This window comes from Pogona vitticeps, chromosome 3 (genome assembly GCF_051106095.1).
Source record: "Pogona vitticeps strain Pit_001003342236 chromosome 3, PviZW2.1, whole genome shotgun sequence".
In the NCBI taxonomy this organism is placed as follows: domain Eukaryota; kingdom Metazoa; phylum Chordata; class Lepidosauria; order Squamata; family Agamidae; genus Pogona; species Pogona vitticeps.
The window spans coordinates 186,558,662-186,580,471 of record NC_135785.1 but is presented as its reverse complement, the minus strand read 5'-3'; the positions used below and the strand labels follow the sequence as shown (position 1 = coordinate 186,580,471).

General features: G+C 39.9%; 1 protein-coding gene across 5 annotated transcripts in view; it reads left to right on the top strand.

Annotated features, from left to right (window-relative positions):
* SH3KBP1 (SH3 domain containing kinase binding protein 1) overlaps positions 1-21,810 on the top strand; it is a 227,713-nt gene that overhangs the window by 27,205 nt on the left and 178,698 nt on the right. For 3 of the 5 annotated variants that reach the window (XM_078390438.1, XM_078390439.1, XM_072994312.2), the window contains exon 2: positions 7,057-7,188. In XM_078390438.1, the coding sequence (XP_078246564.1) occupies positions 7,150-7,188 (39 nt within the window). In that variant the 5' untranslated portion in view covers positions 7,057-7,149. Of the gene's footprint in view, positions 1-7,056; positions 7,215-21,810 lie in introns of all 5 variants that reach the window. The other 2 variants (XM_072994311.2, XM_072994310.2) reach the window with 1 other exon arrangement.

Here is a 21,810-nt window from a genome sequence, read left to right as displayed (position 1 = left end):
TTATTTTCAGGTTAGGTCTAGTTTTAGGGGAAACAGGGTAGTTGAGCAACTTCAGAGGGTTGAGGGATCCATTTCCAGCCATTGATTCTTCTGGAACTGCAACGATCCTTCCCACACAAGAAGTTTGCTTATAATAGATTAACACTCATTCTATATAACCTTTGCTTGCTGGTACCTTCTTTAAAATCATTTTTAAAATCGATATTTAAACTGGTACTAAAGCACACTTTAAAATTGAAAACAATATTGAAATACTGTGCAAATATATTCTATTTATTTATTTAGATTTATACCCTGCCCATCTAGACCAAAGGTCTACTCTATTGTAGCCCTGTTTCTGTGAAAGATGTTTCATGTGGTTAAAATTTTCCACACAGTTCCATATTTGTTTTAAAGTATACTGTAACCAACCCTGAGTACTGGTTTTCTTTTCTTGAACTAATAATGGAAAGAATTGCTACTCTGGAGAGTAAAGGTATATATATATTTAATCAGAGCTTAATGTGTTGAACAATATTAATATCTTTAATATTAATATTTAGGAGTGACATAGACTGTACTCCTAAATAGGTTATACTCCCATGTATTCCTATACTGATCTCAAGCAAATATGTTTGGTGTGTTACAGATTTTTCTAATGTAATCAGAACAGTCAGTGATTGTTGAAGATTGTCCCTAAAAACATGGAATGCTTTTGATTTTTTATTAGATTTGCCTAGCCTAATTTCCATAGTTGCCAGTTCCACAGCATATAATTAATTCACCTGAGCAAGGAGTCTGACAACTTCGAAAGACTTCATAAATTGAAATTATCGGTCTTCTTAGGCTTTTGATAGCAACTTGGATGCAGAGGAAGCTAAACACACTAGTAGCACTGAAATAAGTGGGACACGTTAATCAGTTAACAGAACTAAAGCATAAGTAACTTCCTCTGGACCTGGCCCAAAACATCTATGATGATAGGTTTACTACAACTTTGTGATCATTTATATTAATGACACCTGTTTGGGTATCTCCGTTGCTCTTCAATTGATATAATTGGTTGCTGATCAGCTACAGCCTCTCTTGGATGAGACCAATGCCCTGGATCCATTCCAGCCGGGCTTCAGGCTTCATGGCATGGAAATGGCATTGGTCGCCCTGCTTGATTACCTTTTGAGGGAGGCCAATGGGGGCAAAATGTCCTTGTTGGTTCTCCTTGATATCTCACCTGCCTTTGATACCGTTGACCACAGTATCCTGCTGGGGAGGCTCTCTGAGTTGTGAATTGGTGGCCTGGCTCTTGCTTGGCTCCAATCCTTTTTGGAGGACTATTCCCAGAGAGTCCAGCTTGGAGAGAATGTATTGGCCCCATGACTCCTCAATTGTGGGGTGCCGCAGGGATCAATAATCTCTTCAATGCTGTTTAATATCTATATGAGGCCACTGGGTGGGGTCATCAAGGGGTATGGCGCTTCGTGTCACCTGTATGCTGATGACACACAGCTCTACATCTCCTCTTTCCAACAGCAGCGGATGCCGTTGCGTCCCTTGAGCATTGCCTGGGGGCTGTACAGCAATGGATGCAGGAGAATGGACTGAGGTTGAACCCAGACAAGACAGAGGTCCTGAGCGTGGGCGCCCCTTCTATCAGTGGTTCGGGAAGCTCACTCTCTTTTGTGGGGGGGGACAGCTCTCACCACGAAGAGTATGGTCCACAGCTTGGGGGTCCATCTTGACCCAGCGCTTGCCATGGAATCCCAGATGGCGTCTGTGGTTTGTTCCAGCCACTTACATCTTCAGCTGATTGCTCAGCTGCACTCCTATCTTGATGTTTGGTTGCTCACCACTCTGGTCCATGCACTCATAGTCTTGAGATTAGACTACTGCAATGTTCTCTACATGGGGCTGCCCTTGAGACTGATGCAGAAACTACAAATCGTCCAGAACATGGCCGCCAGATTATTAACTGGGGTGAAAAGATACCAACATATTTCCCCCACTCTGGCGGCCTTACACTGTTTACCCATTCGTGTCTGCATTGATTTCAAGGTACTAATGCTTACCTATAAAGCCCTAAATGGTTTAGGGCCTCAATAGCTGACAGAGTGCCTGTCCCCACCTAGCTCTACTTGTATCACTCAATCAAGCCAGACTGGGTGGCTGAGGGGCTTAACCCCGAGAGAGAAGGGAAGGAGAGAACAAGAAACCAGGCCTTATCAGTGGTGGCCCCTCATCGTTAGAACAGTTTACTCCCGGAGATCCGACTGGCACCCTCGCTGGAATTTTTTAAAAACAAGTTGAAGATTTGATTCTTCCGGCAGGCCTTGCCCCCTCCCATTACATAGCTTCTTTATCCCATCTTGGATCCTGTTTTATTTATTGATCTTTATTGCTTTTATGAACAAAGTTATTTGAATGCTGTTTTTAACTTTATACCGTGGTGCCTCAACTTACGAACTTAATCTGTTCCAGAAGATGGATCGTAACTCAAAATGGTCGTAAGTCGAAGCACCATTTCCCATAGGAATGCATTGAATTGCAATTAATCCATTCTGGCTGAACAAAAAAAAATCACAAAGAAAAAAAACCACTGCAAGACCCATTGGAAACACAATTAAGCTGTTCCAGCAAAGGAGGGAACAGAAGAGCAAACAAACCATGCAAGATCAATCAGAAATGTAAAAAAATAAAAATAAAAAATCACCAAAAAGCAAACAAACACTGCAAGACCCATAAGAAATGCAAAAAGACCCCCCCAAAAAAACAGACTTGAAGACCCATCAGAAATGCAAAAAGAAAAACCCGAAAAGCAAACAGAGACTGCAAGTCCCATCAGAAATGCAAAAAGAAAAACCTAAAAAGCAAACAGAGACTGCAAGTCCCATCGGAAATGCAAAAAGAAAAACCCAAAAAGCAAACAGACTGCAAGACCCGTCAGAAAGGCAAAATAAATTCACCAAAAAGCAAACAAACCCTGCAAGACCCATCGGAAATGGGGGGGGGGAACCAAAAAACAAACAAACCCTGCAAGAGCCATCACAGCATAGAAATATAATCCCACCACCCAGTCCAAACCCACGCTGAAAAGCCCACCCAGAACAGCCAGTTTTTAAAACGTAGAAAGCAGCACCTTACCATGCAGTCCAAAGCCTCCTCCAAACACACACTCTAACCGCTGGGACAAAAGAGCTACAAAGAAGCATCCTCTTCGCCACCAACAATTAGCAATTTGAATTCCCCGCCTTTTTCCCTGCCTTTTTTCTGGTTGTAACTCAAAGCTCCGGTCACAAGTAGAAGCAAAATTTTGCGACTGGAGCTGGTTGTAACTCGAAATACTTGTAAATCAGGATGGTCGTAAGTTGAGGCACCACTGTGTTCTGTAAGCCACCCAGAGTAGATTCCCAAATCTAGATGGGTGGGGTAAAAATGGAACAAACATACAAACAAACAAATAAATAATACAATAGAATACAATAGAATACAATAGAATACAATACAATATAATATAATATAATATAATATAATATAATATAATTAACAGTCATTTCAGGCAAATTAAAAGATTCACATACAGTGGTGCCTTGACTTATGGACTTAACTCGTTCCAGAAGATGGTCGTAACTCAAAATGGTTGTAAGTCAAAGCACCATTTCCTATTGAAATGCATTGAAATGCAATTAATCCTTTCCAGCCAAAGGAAAAAAAATCACCAAAAAAATCACTGCAAGACTCATTGGAAACACGATTAATCCCCTCCAGCCGAAGGGGGGGGGAAGCAATCAAGTGTGCAAGACCCATTGGAAATGCACAGAAAACAGGGAGCAGGTCAGAAATGCACAGGAAACAAAGCAAAAAGCAAGGGAAGCATGCAAGACCCATCAGAAATGGGGAAAAAACCCTAAAAAGCAACCAACCCCCCCAGACCCATTGGAAATGGGGGGGAAACAAAGAAATAAACAAACACACACTGCAAGACCCATCAGAAATGGGAAAAACACTCCAAAAAGCAACCAACCCCCCCAGGACCCATTGGAAATGGGAAAAACTCTCCAAAACGCAACCAAACTCCCCAAGACCCATTACAGTACAGAAACATAACTCCCCCAGTCCAAAACCGCACTGCAGAAACACACAGAACAGTTTTTTAAAAGCATAAAGCAGCACCTTACCTTACCAGGCAGCCTCCTCCGATCGCACACTCTCTAACTGCTGGGGTGAAAGAGCTACGAAGAAGGAGCCTTATCGCCACCTACACTTAGAAATTTGAATTTCCTACCTTTTTTCCCTGCCTTTTTCTGTTCGTAACTGGAAGCTCCAGCCACAAGTTGAAGCAAAATTTTGCAGCCGGAGCTGGTCGTAACTTGAAATGGTCGTAAGTAGGGACGTTCATAAGTCGAGGCACCACTGTAGCAAAGTTATTACTGCTGAGATTTTCCCTAGATGATCTGCAGAGTTATAGTCAGATCAGTCAATGTTGCATAGCAAAAGCTGTTGCTGATGCTGGTAATATTTCTAACATCCTATGATCTTAGCAGGTAGAAAGCTCTCGAAAGACATCCGGCAGAGTCATCTAATGACCAAATCACTTCTATCAGTAGAACTGGAACGGTCAGTTCCCTTCTCCCCTCATTTGCAGTTGTCATGCTCTCTCAAATCTGCTCAGTAGGCTTGGTGATCTGCAACAGTTTTTCAGGTGGAACAGAAGGTTGAAGGCAGTAGGAGGGAAAAAAGGTTTGTCATGCTGGTGGACATCCTTTACTAATACAGTGGTGCCTCGCTTGACGAGGATAATCCATGCTGTTGAAATCGCTGTTAAACAAAATCCTTAACAAGTGAAATTAAAAAGCCCATTAGAATGCATTAGAAACAGGCTAATGTGTTCTAATGGGCAAAATACCTCTCGTAAAGTGAAGATCCTCCATAGGGCGGCCATTTTCCGGTGCCTGTCTTGTGAAAAATGGCTCCTAAAAACAGTGGGGGGCCATTTTGAAAACCGCTGATTAGCTGTTGAAAAAACATCGTTTAGTGAAAAATCGGTTCCCTATCATCGTTAAGCGAAAAAAACCCATTTAAACATCATTTTGCGGTCGCTTTTGCGATTGCAAAAACATCATCGTCAAGCAGATTCATTGTTAAGCAGGGTAATTGTCAAGCGGGGCACGACTGTACGGTGGATTTATGCCAGCATACATGGAGAAGAAGAAATTGGAATGGGGAGGCTGAACTCTTCTGTGGTGAAAAGGCCTGCACAGAGTAGGCTGTGTGGAGTTGATTTTGAGGATCCGCAGCTGTACTATCTAGGCTGATCACGTGGCTGTAACATTTTTAATAACTGTGTTTCCCTGGCTATCTCAGCTGCTTGTTTCCCTGACAACTCCAGTGCTGGATTATGGCAGGAATAGATATCTGCTGTGAAAGATGATGCTGGTTGGTATTTCTTTCCTTGCTCCTTCAACCTCTTAAATTGTAAATATGCTGAAGGAATGTGTCCTGGGGATGATTCTACTCTAAAAGAGTCTGGGATTTCTAAGTGCAGCTGTCGTAGATTCTGGCAGCAAGACTGCTTCTCCTAGAATAGTACTACTGGGATAGTTATTTACCAAGATGCTTGTATCAGTAATGACAACATCTAAGAATTGCACCTGTGGGGAATATGCTACTCTGAACAGCATGCAGGTAACACTGCAAACAACTAACACCAGACAAATAATAATACCCAGTACAGTAAAGTGTTTGCTAACTCCTGACACTCTGGTATTGTTTGTACTCAAGAGTTTGAACAACGTACAAGAGCAGCTACTGGGAATTAAATGTTAAATATTTTGGCTTTAATTCTTCCCTTCTGCAATAAACAAACTGTTAGCAGAATGAAATGCTGCAGAAATAATAGAATGTGCATACTGACCAAAAAAAAAGCATCTATGTAAAGAAATTAATGCTACTAATTTTAAGTTACCATGGGAGAAAAGAAAGGTTGAGGAGTTAGCTTAGGCTGAAATATGTGCCTGTTTTTTGAACATCAGGAAGTGTATTAAAGTGGATGAACTGACAGGGCATTTTTTAGTAATGACAAAACAGTTACTTTATAGGCTATGTTCTTTTTGGCGATTGGTAAACCATACTCAAAGAATGCATATCAACATTTCAGGGACAGAAGTGTCAATGATCTTATAAATCACTGAGCTGAAAGAGTAGTGAAGATACTCATAAGATCTGTGGGTGGCACCAAATTAGGTAGGGGGTGTTTGATGCCTTTAAAAACATTGAAACATTTGAAGCAGGTGCTCAGTCAGACCTTCCTATTTTTTTATAAATGTGCCATTTTATGAGAGAAATTCTAGAATATTAAGGCTTGAATCTGCTTCTTTAGATCTCATACTTAATCCAGGATATTCTTGTATTTTAAAGACTTATTTAGGGAGCTATATTTCCTTTTTTTTAAAAAATGCAAACAGAACTTATTTATTGAAGTGAAACCAATTTAATAATCACAGAAGTTCTTCAGAGAACATTGTACACAAGCAAATCATTAACAGGTCTCTCAATACATACTTTTCTCTTGCCATATAATTATCACCTTCTCTATCTATTTACCTTAACCAGCTTTATCTCTATTAGTATCAGGAGCAATATTTCCTGTGGGGAAAAACCATCTGTTTAATGCATAATGAATATGTATTAATGAAATGAAGCTTTCATATTGCATAGCAGCCAGCATTGAGGATGGAATTCTAAGATTTTAAAGCCTGGATGAATTTAGAATTGTTTGACTTGAAAATTATTGCTTCTGCCTATATATCAGAACTTTTCTAAAACTTGATACCTTTTGCTTAAAATTTAACTGTATACTTAATTATTACTGTACTAAAGGCACCTTGTATTATTATAATAACAATATTATGTTTTCTTGACCCTTGAAGGTACTGCAAAGGATAATGAAAAATTCACAATCAATTTTTTTCATATCTTCACCAATTCGGAAGCCAGTGCTGTAAAACCAATAGAATCTTTGCTGAGCTTTTGAAATTCTCTTTCTCTAATTCCATATTGTATGTTTGTGTTTTCACCTTCTAGTGGAGGCGATAGTGGAGTTTGACTACAAGGCTCAGCACGATGATGAGCTGACAATCAGTGTAGGTGACATAATCACCAACATCAGGAAAGAAGATGGAGGATGGTGGGAAGGACAGCTCAAAGGCAGAAGAGGTTTGTTCCCTGACAACTTTGTAAGAGTGAGTACAAAGTGAAAACTGCTAACCATCATGTGTCACTGACTTGTGCTGTCTTGTCTAGATGCAGGTTTGCCATCTCAGAGATGCATATTTGTTCAAACTTATTTGTGAAATTAATATAAGACCAGTTATAAACACATAACACAGGAGCAAAATATATGTTAACATGCAGATGTTACAATGTTCCTACAATGAAAAAGGGGGGCTGTCCTATCTCTTTCCAGCTGTTTTGCCTCTCAGAATTGCCCCTTCCCAGGTGTCCCACCCCAGGAAAAAAAGATAAACATCTTGTGCAGAAGAAAAGGGATTTTGAGTATAAGATGATGCAGGACAAGATTAAGCACTATCTCCAGCTGATGTTCTTCCGTTCTCAATGGCAACTTACTAATGCTTTTCCTTTTTCTTAAGATATGAATGTTGGATCAGTGCATATGCAGTATCTAGTTTTGATCTTACATATAGTTGCATTGTGCTCAGGCTGCACAAAATGAAAGCAAGGACAGTGCAGTATAGTGGACAGATTTGAAAGGAAAAGCATCTTTGGCTTGGGAGCATGCTCCCCTTAGATTTTTGGGTTCTCTAGAGCAGTGGTCTTCAACCTTGGACCTCCAGATGTTCTTGGACTATAACTCCCAGAAGCCTTCAACACCACCTCTGCTGGCCAGGATTTCTGGGAGTTGAAGTCCAAGAACATCTGGAGGCCTAAGGTTGGGGACCACTGCTCTAGAGCTTCTCAATCCAGGTTTGCTGCAGCATTCGGAAGCGACAGCTGCAGCCCAGTTGCTGTGCACCAACTGCACCATTATATGAAGTAAAGAAAACTGTCTGCCATACATGATACTATTTTACACTCTCTTGGGATCTATCCATGAAAACTGCAGCTGGTACAGGCTACTAATGATGTACTAACAGTACTGTGCATCTTGGGCTTGAGTCTTTAGAACTTTAGAAAACTTTTCTGTGCAGCGTTTGGTTTTGGGATATTCCACAAATAGGCTAAGCTTCCCTTTATAGATTTTCTAATGTTTCTGTAATTTTTTGTATATTAGCTTGTACTCTACTTTTAGTTTTAGTTTTGTGTTTATGCTGTTTTATATAGTTTACCACTTCAGAAGTATTTGCTAACAAGTTGTATATGCAGTTTTCAAAACAAAATAAATACATTCATCTTCTCTGTCAGCTCCTTTTAATGTTAGAACTACAGTGGTGCCTCGCTTAGCGAGTGCTTCGCTATGCGATGAATTCGCATAGCGAGGGGGTCCGGGCCATCGCTGGAGCGTTCGCTCAGCAATGGCCCCTATGGCGATTTTTCGCTTTGCGATGATCGCTAAGCGATTCGCTTAGCGATCTTCGCAAAACGAAGCGGGGGAGAACAGCTGATCGGCGGTTCCAAAATGGCCGCCGGAAGGTCTGCGCCGCATTTTCGCGCCCTGCCCTCGCTTACCGAGGGCGCGAAAATGGCGGCGCTATGGAAGAAACATCGCTTAACGGTGAGTTTTCAAGCCATAGGAACGCATTGAACAAAGTTCAATGCTTTTCTATGGCTTTTTTAGTCCCGTTTAGCGATGTTTTCGCATAGCGAAGGTTAATCCGGAACGGATTAACCTCGCTATGCAAGGCACCACTGTATTTATATTGCAAGATGACTTCCAGAAAAACCATATTAGATCAGCATTTAAAGACAGCCAAAATGTTTGGATAGGTTTGTGACAAGTGGTACAATGCTGAAAACTGTGAAAGTTTTTTTTTTCCTGTTTCTCTTGAAGTAGCATGAGTGTTTATCTGGTCTACGTCAAACAGTCATCTTACCCACTACAGATAACTATGCTGAGAAACAGGATATGAAACAGAGTAGGGGGAATTTGAAGGTTGTGTTGAAGTTAGTATAAAATTTTTAAACTGTGAGTTAGTATTGTTAAAATGCTGTTTGGAATACAGTGAATAAAGTAACCTCATCTTTGTGCTATTTCATACCTGCACTGCACTTGATGTTAGCTAACATATGAAAGTATGGACAGAATTCATTGAACACCATTTTATTTGTAGCAAAATGAACATTGTCTAAAAGGTCATTCACAAATACAAACCACCTGTTGCTGAGTGCAATCATCAATTGATGAATATGCATATTTGAGCCAGTTGTAAAATAATTAAAAAATATTTGCCTTGCCTGAAGGGCCATACACAAAACTGCAAGTATTTGCTCAACCAGTCCTTCAAGATACAGTGGTGCCTTGACTTACGAACGTCCCGACATATGACCATTTCGAGTTATGACCACCACCAGCTGCAAAATTTTGCCTCTACTTGCAACCAGAGCTTTGAGTTATGAACAGAAAAAAGGCAGGGTGAAAAGGTGGGGAATTCAAATTGCCAACAGTTGGTGGCAAAGAGGCTGCTTCTTTGTAGCTCTTTTACCCCAGCAGTTAGAGAGTGTGGGATCAGAGGAGGCTTCGGACTGCCTGGAAAGGTAAAGTGCTGCTTTCTGCTTTTTGAAAACTGTTCTGGGTGAGTTTTGCAGCGTGGTTTTGGGCTGGGGGGGTTATGTTTCTGTGCTGTGATGGGTTTGCAGTCTTTGTTTTTTCGGTGTTTTTTTCCTTGTTTCCGATGGGTCCTGCAGGGTTTGTTTGCTTTTTGGGATCCCCCCCCCCATTTCCAAAGGGTCTTGTATGGTTTGTTTGCATTTCATTTTGCCTTTTTTGCATTTCCAAAGGGTCTTGCATGGTTAGTTTGCTTTTCTCCCCCCCCCCCTTTGGCCAGAACGGATTAATCGTGTTTCCGATGGGTCTTGCAATGGTGTTTTTTTTTAAATGATTTTTCCCCTGGCCAGAATGGATTAATTGCATTTCAGTGCATTCCTATGTGAAATAATGCTTTGATTTACAACCATTTCAAGTTACGACCGGAGTTCCGGAACCAATTATGTTTGTAAGTCGAGGCACCACTGTACAGCAAAGAAAGTGATGCAGCTCATCTGTGACTGTTATCAGAGGGTTTTTTTAAAAAAATTCATTTCCCATGCTCCTCTCCTGAAGATTTGTCAATTAAGTGGCTTGATTATTTTGCCACTTGTGATATTGAAAATTCAAAACAAAGACCAAATAGGGTTGCTTGAGCTCAGATATGCCATTAGAATGTGAGGATTGTACTGAATCATAGTAGATTTCTGGTAAATGTGTTCTGTTTGAACATGCCAACATCAGTGGTCTTATTTTTCTCTGGATGTTCTTTTTGCTCCAAATAGCTTGCAAAGTAGAATAGCAGTCTCACCAGGTGCATTGCCTGAGCAACTGAACGAGAGTGTGGCAGGATCTCAGCTGTTTCCGGTGGTTGGTGCAAATGCTGGCAACGTTTTTATAAATGTAGCTGCAGACGGTTTGTGTGTCATGAATCATTACGTCACTCAGGACAGTGCCTTGGCAATAGTGACTTTTAATATATAAAAGCGGAATGCAAGTCTTAAACTGAACAGTTGCCTTTTGTTTATACTCTCTGTGTAAGACAACTAGGTGTCTCATGGAACCTGAAAACATTTGGTCCTATTCCTTATTAGAAGACCAGATAGGTTGCGTTGAGCCATTGTCTCCCTGTCTGTTAAATACTGCCTAGATATTTCTCTTTGCCAAGAGGTCCACAGTGCTTTCCTTTCCTATACAGTTTATCCATTGATGTAAAGGATAGATGTGCCAGAATTCCTGCAAGGATTTAGAAAAAACTGATAGAATGAAATACTTCAGTTGTACCTAGGCCTTGGAAATTGCATAGTTACTACCACATTTAATTATAGAAGTTGTTTGGCTATTCTGTCCTGCTCTGTTAGATGCCAGCAGGGTACACTCAGTATTAAATGATTTGGTATTTCTGTCACCATAACCGCCAAGAGCTCATATAAAAAATTGGTGCCCTCTGTTTGGCATATGTAGGTGACTTGTGCCAAATAAACCACTGAGAGCTCTTTGATTTGATTTGTAAAGGTCAAGGATTTTGAAAATAATGTGCAAGCTTCCTGATTTTGCTACAGTTCAGTAGGTTGTATAGCATAGTGTGAGGGTTCAGCTTTCGGCTCCACATTCAGTTCAAAGAAATCAGTAGATTTCTGTTGGTTCAAAATAGGCGCAAGATTTATTGGTACATTTAACAATAAACAAGTTTCTATAATATGATTCTGAGTCTTTTCTCCTTCTGCCAACGAGTCTGGAAGCGGCTTCAAGTCGTCAAACAGGAACGGGTTACCATAATTATTATCCCATGGTCCTGGTAAATTGCTGGTCTGCCCCGTCAAACCTTCCAGCAAGGGCACGGTCTCGTCATCCTGATCACCATTCCACAGGGCTCGTCTCTCAGGGTCTCGATCCTGCTAGGGTCCTCCCTGAAACTCTTCTTCCTCATCTCTCTTATTCTCCATTCCAGCCTTTCTCTCCTTTCTCTCTCCACTCTCTCTTCTTTTAATCTCCTCCTTCACTCTCTAGCCTTGGTTCCTCCCCAATAAGAGGGTCTGGGGGGGATCTCTCTTCTCCTTCTGTAATCCGCCTCCCCCTTAGGTACTTTCAGTCTCTCCCATAATCCCATCCAGGGATCCTCCATCCACACCCATTCCTAACCAGGCCGCAATTAACTCTCTCTCTCCTTTTTACCTCCCCTGTTCCTGCCTCAAACTCCAACCTCTTTTTCCTCTCCTTTCCCACCTTTTCCTCCTGAACCTCTCTCATCGTTACTCTCTGTACACTGGGCCCTCGACTTACGAACTTAATCCGTTCCGGAAGTCCATTCGTAACCCGAGAAATTTGTAACTCGAATCAGCATTTCCCATAGGAATGCATTGAAAACCATTTAATCCGTTCGGCTGTTTTTGGTTCTTAAGTCGAGGGGCGGTTCGCAAGTCGATTCATTAGTTCCCATAGGAACTAATGCAAAGCTGCTTAATCTGTTCCTACCACTAGGAGCAGAATATTTTTCTTTTTTCTTTTTCCCCCTTTTTTTCCTTTTTTTTTTGTTCGTAACTCGATTCTGCGTTCGCAAGATGGGTCTATAGTTTCCTATGAGATCGGTTTTGTAACCTGAAACGTTTGCAACTAGGGCCATTCGTAAGTCGAGGGCCCACTCTATCTCTTCAATCAGCTCCTCTATTTCTGTCCCTTGTTGAGCTTCTGCCGTAGGCTCTGGTGCTGGCTGAGGTCTTGCCTCCTTATCCTCTTCAGTGAGTGGACGCCTCTTCAGTGAGTGGAGTATCCCTTTCGCCTTTTGTCTCACACATAGTAAGTACATTGCTAGAGCAAACGTGGGTAAAGTGCAGCCACAGAATTGCATGCAGATGCTGATGAATATTTTTTGCAGCCCTGGCCCATCAGATTCTGCTGGTCACCTATCAAAAATGTGTTTGCCCTGCAGGGGGGAGAAGCTGCTTGTGGAAGCCTTGTCAAAGCAGCTGATCAACCTTTTAAGGAGGTCACAGGACCATACTGCTGTGTTAAACAAGACACCCCACCCCATTTGTTCAAAACGGGAAGAGGACACCTGACCAATTCTAGTGTTATTTTTTTTTCACATGTTTGTCAATAGAGATACATCTTGATAGCTAGATAAAGCTTCGAAGATTTCAGAACAAGGAGCTCTTGGACCAGCTACAGTTGCCTACCGCTGTGCTAGAAATTTACAGCTAGTCTTTACAACAAAAATGGCATATCTGCTCTTCCAATAGGTACCATAATCTAACACTTCTTGTGTTTATTACTAGTTTGAATACTGTGTCCAGCTAATGGTGATATTTGGTCTTTAGGAACTTGTTGTTTAGTCATTAAGTCATGTCCGACTCTTTGTGACCCCATGGACCAGAGCACGCCAGGCCCTCCTGTCTTCCACTGTCTCCCAGAGTTTGGTCAAATTCATGTTGGTAGCTTCAATGATACTGTCCAACCATCTTGAACTCTGTCGCCCCCTTCTCCTCCTGCCTTCACACTTTCCTAACATCAGGGGCTTTTCCAGGGAGTCTCATCTTCAGGATCTGTCCTTCCAGTGAGCATTCAGGGTTGATTTCCTTTAGAATGCATAGGTTTGTTCTCCTTGCAGCCCAGGGGACTCTCAAGAGTCCCCTCCAGCACCACAATAGAAAAGCATCAATTCTTCAGTGATCAGCTTTCTTTATGATCCAGCTCTCACTTCCATACATAACTACAGGAAAAACCATAGCTTTGACTATGCGATGTAATGGACTACCATCCAAGAAATTCCTTTTAAAACAAGGGCGGTATGATTAACTGGTGTCTCATTAAAAATATTCTCAATACCCCCCCAAAATAAAATGTAACTTCTCTCCAGTTTTTCTATCAATTTGCAAAGGCTTATCCTAGTTGCAGAGTTCATACAATTCATACCATTAGAGTGGTAAAGAATATGAAAGTTTGAATTGGCATTGCTACAGCACTTCCCCCCCTTTCTTTTTAAACACATATGAATGTAGTGTAAAGTCTCCATTGGCTACAATTAAGTACTGTACATTTTTCATTGTGTTAACAACATCAGAATAGTCACATCCTAGCTGAAATGGCTTTAATAGCAGCGCCTGTGTAAACTTCCTGAGGGTATACTGAAGGAAATTATCAATTCATGGTTAATTTAAGATGGTTATCTAAACGCTGTTGAAATTATATCACTCTTAGCACTGTTTTATAACATGCACTTTCTTTTTTAAAAAATGTACCCAACACTTTGATCTACCAAGCAAAATATTTTAGGGCAATACATTGTTAGATACTGTCTTCCTGTTTCTATACCTAACCAATGATAAAGATGTTAATAACTTTGTGTGCTGCTAAGTGCAGTTATTCAAGGTAATCATTAAAAACAGTGGGGTCTGTTTCTGAACAGCTATGTGTAGGATTATGTTGCAATGAGTTATCTTTAGTGGGCTGGATTCTGAGAGACAGAATGCTCCTGACACACTTTAACTGCTGGAGTTTATCCTGGCTTGTAATATTCTTGTCATAAGAGGCAAGAAGTAAAATTTTGGCTGCAATCCAAGTACTTTTAAAACACGCTGTAGTTTGCCTGATTTAATGCGCTATTAGCTGTTCTTTGGCTTAGAGCCTGTTATGGAGGGATTCTACGTTTTCAGTAGTTTTTCAGAGGGAAGCCTCACCCATCCCAGATGAAGAGCTAGAGTCTACACGGCTGACCCTTGCTTCGCAGTTATACAGCAGTTTATTATCTCATATAAGTTTATCTCCACTTTTCTGCCTTCCGATGAGTCTTTTTTTTTCTGTTCTGATTCTGCCATCACCTTCCTAGCATATTTACCCCATTACAGGAAAAATATTAAATATATGTTTAGATTCATAATGGGATATGTAATTCTCCTGGGAGGTAGGGGTGTGGGAAAGAGAAGGGCAGATACTTGACTTTTGATCCAATCTATTCTTGGGTTTTCTCAGCTGAGACAAAATAACACATTTCCTCAGGGGTTTGTTGCCTTGGCCTTCTGTTTGGGTTGGAATGTTGCCCAATTGCATTTTCCAGTACATTTTGAAAATAGCATCACTATTTTCTTTAATTTTTATTTAACCTTGGTCCTGAAGGTTCAGCATTATCTGCAACAAATCTTCTTCAGAACAGGGAATTCAACACTTTTTTTGGAGTAAAGTTTTAGATAAAGCAGTACAAGAACAACTCGAGTTACTCTTCAGATTGCTGCTTTTCAAAGGTACAAATCCTGTACTGAACTGTCCACATGTTACATTTACATGCAGTAATTTATGGCTTATATTGTTTTAGGTAACTGTAGCATACATCCAGGAGGCAATTAATATTTAGTTTGAAATTGATATTTCATTTAACATTTCATTCTGTTTCCATATGTCTGTCTAAATGGATTTGTCCATGGAAGCTCACATTAAAATAGTCTTTAAGGTGCCACATGTTTTTGCCCTTATTTTGTTTTGTTTCTTTGGAATTTGTCTGATATGCTTGCACAGACTAGCATGACTACCTCTTCCAAAATTACTTTTGCATGCATCTTTAGAAGACCATACAGAATAACTCAGAAATATTGTGCATTGCATCTGTTCAGTGTACAAAGTACATGGTGCTTGGAATATAATGATTAAACCAACTGAATTGTACATTCATTGGAATAGCATTCTGTCTATCAGTATTTCAAGGGTTGGGACACCTCAAAACTCTTGTGTAAACAAAACGTATTGTTTCATAAATGTAATTATGTTTATTGCTGTTTTGATTACCAATACTATTACTTATTAGGCTATATCCAAACTAAATATTTTTTCCCTGGGGTTTCTACCCTTTGTTATTGTTTGTTTGTTTGTTTGTTTGTTTGTGTGTGTGTGTGTGTGTGTGTGTGTGTGTGTTTTAAACTGATTAACTTCAAACTTTGTGAGCTTTTGGTATAGTTAGATTTATATTGAACCCAACTTATTTTCTTTTCACTGCATGCTAAGATTACATTTGTACTTGAGGTTTGGTGTATTTGAATGCTGCTGAATACAGTGGTGCCCCGCATAATGGGTGCCCCATTTAACGACGAATCCGCATAGCGATGGCTTTTTTGCAATCGCAAAAGCAATTGCATTGCGATGATTTAGGTAGTAAAAATCGCTTTGCAATGATCAGTAAGCTGTTTTGCTTACCGATTTTCGCATAGCGATGTTTTTGGAACAGCTGATCGGTGGTTCCAAAATGGCCACCGGGTAATTAAAATGGCCACCCACTGTGTTTTTGCGCCCATTCCTCACTTACCAGGCAGCAAAAATGGCGGCCGTATGGAGGATTTTCGCATAATGGTGTTTACAGCCCATAGGAACACATTAAATGTGTTTTAATGCATTCCTATGGGCTTTTTTGTTCCGTATAGTGACGAATCCACATAGCGATGATTTTTCCAGAACGGATTATCATCGCTATGTGGGGCACCACTGTAGTTTCATCATACTCTTCATTGCATGAGAACATACATAGAATATTCAAGTACAATTTAACACTTGAATGTTGAACACGCTTTGAGGATAAATTGATTCAAGTGCAGACATTCTAAGCTTCACTAAAGAAAAGCTAAATTTTCTTTGTGGTACAAATATACAGTAGTTACATATTAATCACTAATTTGAATGATTTTTTAAAGAAAGCCCTAATAAACTCTTCACTGTATCCACTGAGGACGTAGCTGCATAGCAGTTTCTTAGAGACTGGTTGTGATCATAAGGGTGTCTTTTATTAACAAGGAAAGGACTGGATGGGTGAAAATGCTACAGGCCTGAGCCTTTTGAATCATACTGATGATCCAACTGGGATTGTGGGCTTTTGGCCATCTTGTCATTGCATCCTGCTATTTAAATTAGCAGCTGTATTTTAACACTGCTGTAACCACTCATTAGAGAATGAAGTGCCTCTTGTTAGAGACCATGACTGTCCATTGAGAGCCCATCTGGTGTCCTCCTATTCATTTCTGAAAAGCAAGCCATATCCTCTGTAGCGCTTTCAGTCTTCTTCATTGATCAGTGCTGGCATTTCTAGAATAATCTTATTCTAAAAGTTTTCAGAATACTCCTTTTAATACTTCTGCTTTTTAAACTATTCCATTCTTAATGTAACATCCTTTACAAACTACGCATCTGGAATATTTGTTGTTCTTAGTTTCCAACAGTTTTAAGGCTATTTTATGTTGTGATTTTATAGGGAGAGCTCCAGTCACCAGCTTCTTAATATTTTCTGTCTGTATAATTTTATGTAAATTATGTGTTTTTTGGGGGGAAAGACACCCTTTGAAGTAGAAGAGGCCCATATGGGTTCTCCCATATTTGTGTTATGTACACAAAGTCTGTTTAGTGAGGTTTTGTGTTTAGCATCCACAGCCACTCTTCATTTTGCAGTCAGTCAGTACTACTGTTTCTAATGCTAATGATGATGAAATTTTATGAGAGCCTTTTTACTATAATGAAATTTTCAAATAGGTTTCCATAGGAACAAGGTCATAGTAATTGAAACGGGGGGAAATTGATTGTACGAGCCTGAGTGATAGACATAAAAATTATAACGGTTGCAGAGTTTTAGATCCCTCCATGGAATGATTAAAATAATTTTACTGCCAAGTTGATCAAAAGACTTAAGCTTTTCTCATCAGTTATGTAAAGCTGTACAGATGAAACTGTGTATGTCACATGCACACACACACACACACACACACACACACACACACAGAGGCGAGGGAGGGCAGGCCTTCTTAGGTTGTATTGTGCATTCTTTGTTTTCCCATTGAAGTGCAGTAGTTCCCCCCCCCCCCCGGGGCCAAAATCTTAGTAATGTCTTTTGGCCTGAAACCTTATGAAAGAAATATGCAGCTCCATTAAAGGAACTCATTTGTGCTGTGTTGTCCAACCATAACATCTTGCATTTAATCTTCGTTGTATTTAAATATTTACAGCCCAAAATATCCTTAGATAACTCTTCCTGACAAAAATGCCAGAAGTATATACTCACCAGTCCTGAATAACATTTTGCATGACATGTTTTGCACAAACATTTGTACATGTACACTACTAAGCAACAGTTTCCAACTTAATAGGGGCCCATTTATGTCATAATTGGTCCTCTAGAGGGCTGGGGCAGTGTGGCAGCTGCCATGTTGGGGCTGCCTCTTTCATCCCAGTATGCTCTGCCTGGAAGGAGGAGCTTCCAAAGCTGTCCAATTGGCAGGCTGGGTTCAATCTGGAGAGTATAAAAAGGAGGGGGCAGAGTCCAGGTGCACACAGATTGGGGGGGTTATGCATTCCCCCTCCCCCATGGTGGCTCATGTCCATGTGGTTAACCCCAGTTCTGTTATCTGAGTGGCTGGCAGGCGGGTCAGATGCTGTGTGACCCATCTTCCATGCTAGCATTAGGGTATCAATAGCTATAACTAATAGAATTGTGCCCTGTTTGTTCCAAAGAAAATTGAGTCTGCTAAATTCTCTCTTCTAACCTCTTGGCCAACTGAAGCCTTTACTCTCAAACAACATTCATTTGAAAATTCAGTCTTCTGATTCCTGTAATAATATCAAGCATATGTCGAAAACTTATTCCACCCTCATGATGTTTTGGATCCATGGATGCCTTTTCTTTGCTATCATACTTTACTATAAAATTTCTTTGAGTTGTGAAGAGCCACAGTTGCCTCTCCTACCCCAATAATGTATAATGAAGTCTGAGTAAGATGAGAAAGGTTTGCATATTTACTTGCATGTTCCTAGATTTAGTGCCAGTGTTGTCAAAGAACAGAAGTCATTTTCTTTAGGGATATAAGCTATTTACATAATGAAACATATGTTAGCATGAAGTGGAAAATCTTATTTTAATTTTTCTTCTTATACCTCAAAGGAAGAAAAATCATTCTTATTTTTTCTAACATTCATTGTTCTTAGAAACAATAATTTTAAAATTGGAAGCACATTGTCTTTATGAAACGTTTGTTTTTGCTATCGGTTGTTGCATGTTACAAAAATGGCTTTTTGGCTTCTTTCTTGTTAACGTAGAAAATGTGGGGAAAAGTGCATCTTTCTGCCAGCATTCAGCAGTGGATGTTGAAGAAAGCTTACTTTTTCTAGTGAGGAAATGAGTGAAAGGAAGGAGCAGTGTTATGTGCTGCTGCTGAAATCTCTTACTTTAGTATGCTGATCTTCAAATACAGTATTCATCTTAATTTCTCCTAAAATACATATTACTGCCAATAATTTTTTTAAAAAATGAGTACAGTCTTGCAGTCAGCAGTGGAGATGGTTGGCATTAACCATTCATGGACCAGGTGGAGGATATCAGGTGCTTCAGTAACAAAATGGATAAAATGTATGAATTTTAAAAGTTGGATTTTAAATTTAGAAGGTTTTGAAATTTAAATCCAATTTATTTCATTTTTATTATTCAGATACTTTTGCCTCTCTTTTTTTAGAAAAAAAGCCATAGCAGATGTAAAAAGTAAATTTACTATAATAGTAAAAGTAGTATAGTTCAAAAAATCTCATTGCAGAACAGGGATTATGACTTCTAATTCTATACTGGTGTCATTTTCTTTCAAAATTATTTTCAAAAAAGGCACATCAGTTATTTAATTAGGGCCTCAGCTTGATGGCTTTCCACAGACTTCTTAATAAAGCAAAGCAAAGCATGCTGCTTATATACCGCCCCATAGCGCTTCAAACACTCTCTGGGCGGTTTACAATTTAATTATGCAGGCTACACATTGTCCCCCCAGCGAGCTGGGTACTCATTTTACCGACCTTGGAAGGATAGAAGGCTGAGTCAACCTTGAGCCGGCTACCTGGGATTTGAACCCCAGGTAGTGAGCACAGTTTTAGCTGCAGTACACCAGTTTAACCACTGCGCCACGAGGCTCTTTCTGTCTCCCTTCTCAGGAATAATTGCACTTGTCTCCGAAGTTATGTACTTGTTTACAGCAGTATATGGCAATGAGAAGAAACAGTCCAGATCAACTCTATATTCCAAACCTAAGTTTTTTTGTCGCTCTCTCTTTTTTATATTATATGATGTTGGAAATTCTTGAAAGCACTATTAAAATGTCCAAGTTGATTTCCGATAGATTCTTTGAGTGATGCTGGTTCCTTTAAGAGTGGCATTGCCATTGTCCCTCTGCAATTTTGTTTAGGCAAGGTGAAGTCCTTACCTCTTTCTGTGACACTAGATATTTTGGCAGGGAATTGAGTAGGTTAGGATCCAATTATGCAATTCCTCTGCCACGAAGTGTACCACTTAATAAACATAACCAAGACAATATAGTAATGTCTTAATATTCATGATACATACTTCTTTTCACAGCATCCTTGTCCAGTGTACATAAACTGGAATTGCTGATGAATACAGGACACATGTAGTCAAATCCAGGCAAAGAAATTATGAAGAATAAAAATCAAGTTCATCACAAGCAAGAGTACACTTTTATGGAGAATCACGTGATTAAATCAAGACTGTTCAAGTAGTGGTTTAATTGTGTTTTGAAACATGATATAAATCAAGTCTACCTCATGAAGAAACACTCTGTCTAGTGTGTTTCAAGACATATTGTACTTCAGAATTTGCTGCTACAACTTGAGATGGGCCGAAATCAAAAATGGTGATTTGTTTTGATTTGTGATTTGTCAAGGTTGACGAATTACAAATGTATATTTTTCTGATGAACTGATGAATAGATCCATTAGTTTGTGTTTTTTTTAAATTTAAAACCCTATAAAATGGGCCCCCAAGCACCAAGAGACACCAAATTGCAGGGAATCTTTCCCTGACTCTCTTCTACAACCCCTGCAAGTTTGGTGAAGTTTGGATTTTGAACATCCAGGTCATATGCCCACAAAGAGCCCCCCTGAATGTTCCTCCAGGCATCCAGAGACACCAAAATCACAGCGTAGTTTCTACTGATTCCCCTCTACAATCCCTCCAAGTTTGGTGAAGATTGGGTTTCATATATCTGAGTTATACATCCACAAAGTGGGCTTCCCTAGGAAAGTGCTCTTTAACAACTGGCATGGAGAAACCAATTGTTCACCAAACTTGGTGGGATTGTAGAGGAGAGTCAGTAGAGGCATCTCTGTGATTTTGGTGTCTCAAGGTCCCTGGGGGGGGGCTTCTTTGAGGCTGCATAATTCAGATATCTGAAATCCACTTTTCACAAAACCTGGAGGGATTGTAAAGGATGATCAATTTTGGTTTCTCTAGATACCTGGGGGAGGGGACTGTTTTATAACCAAACAAAAAAAAATCCTCTAAAAATTCCTTGATTCATATTGAGGACACTGATTTTTATGAGTACAAACAAATTAGCAATTTTTGAATGAATTTGGTGATTCATTTGTAATTCGTGCACATCTCTAGCCACAACTCTTTTTACAAATGACTTTATCTGCAGAGGGATACAGTTTTCCTGTGGGCAAGTTTCATTCATAAATATGGATTAAGAGCTAAAATGCATGTAATGTACAATTTAGGATCTCTGTTTTATCCACAAGTACATGTTCACTTGATCCAAATCAAGACCACCGTGAAAGAGTAGTTAAACCCTCCCCTCATCCATTCCTCCAGTTGATAACTCCTGTTGTGTGAGGAGTTGAAAAGAATAACTCACCCACTGTCACCAAAGAAAGCTGTTCATGGTTCATAAAGTCCCCCTGTGGGGTTGATGAGGGGTTAAATTTCCCTGGATTGTACACAGTACTCCTGGTGTGAAACAGGCCAAACATGCTTGCTTAGAGGGAGTGATAAAGGAATTTGACACTGCATGCTACATTCTTTTGCTAGAGGTTGCTCAGGTGAAAGAAGTTTTAGCAAAATGCTTTTGGATTTCTTCTTCCTGCAATGAGGTTTTAACTTTGTTTGTTCCAATGATTGTGTGTGAGGTCGAAATTGTCACTTGCAGGAATAAAACTGTCCTTCTGTGAATGAGTTGACAAATAAAAAGAGAGTAACTCTCTTTTAAGAAACGAGATGGTTTAACTCTCAGACGAGCACTTCACGAAGTTTTTTTTCTGGAAGTCTCACTCGTGCTATGCTGTGTATTATAACTATGTCAGATGATCGTAGGGATGTGATAAATACTCACAAAATTTCT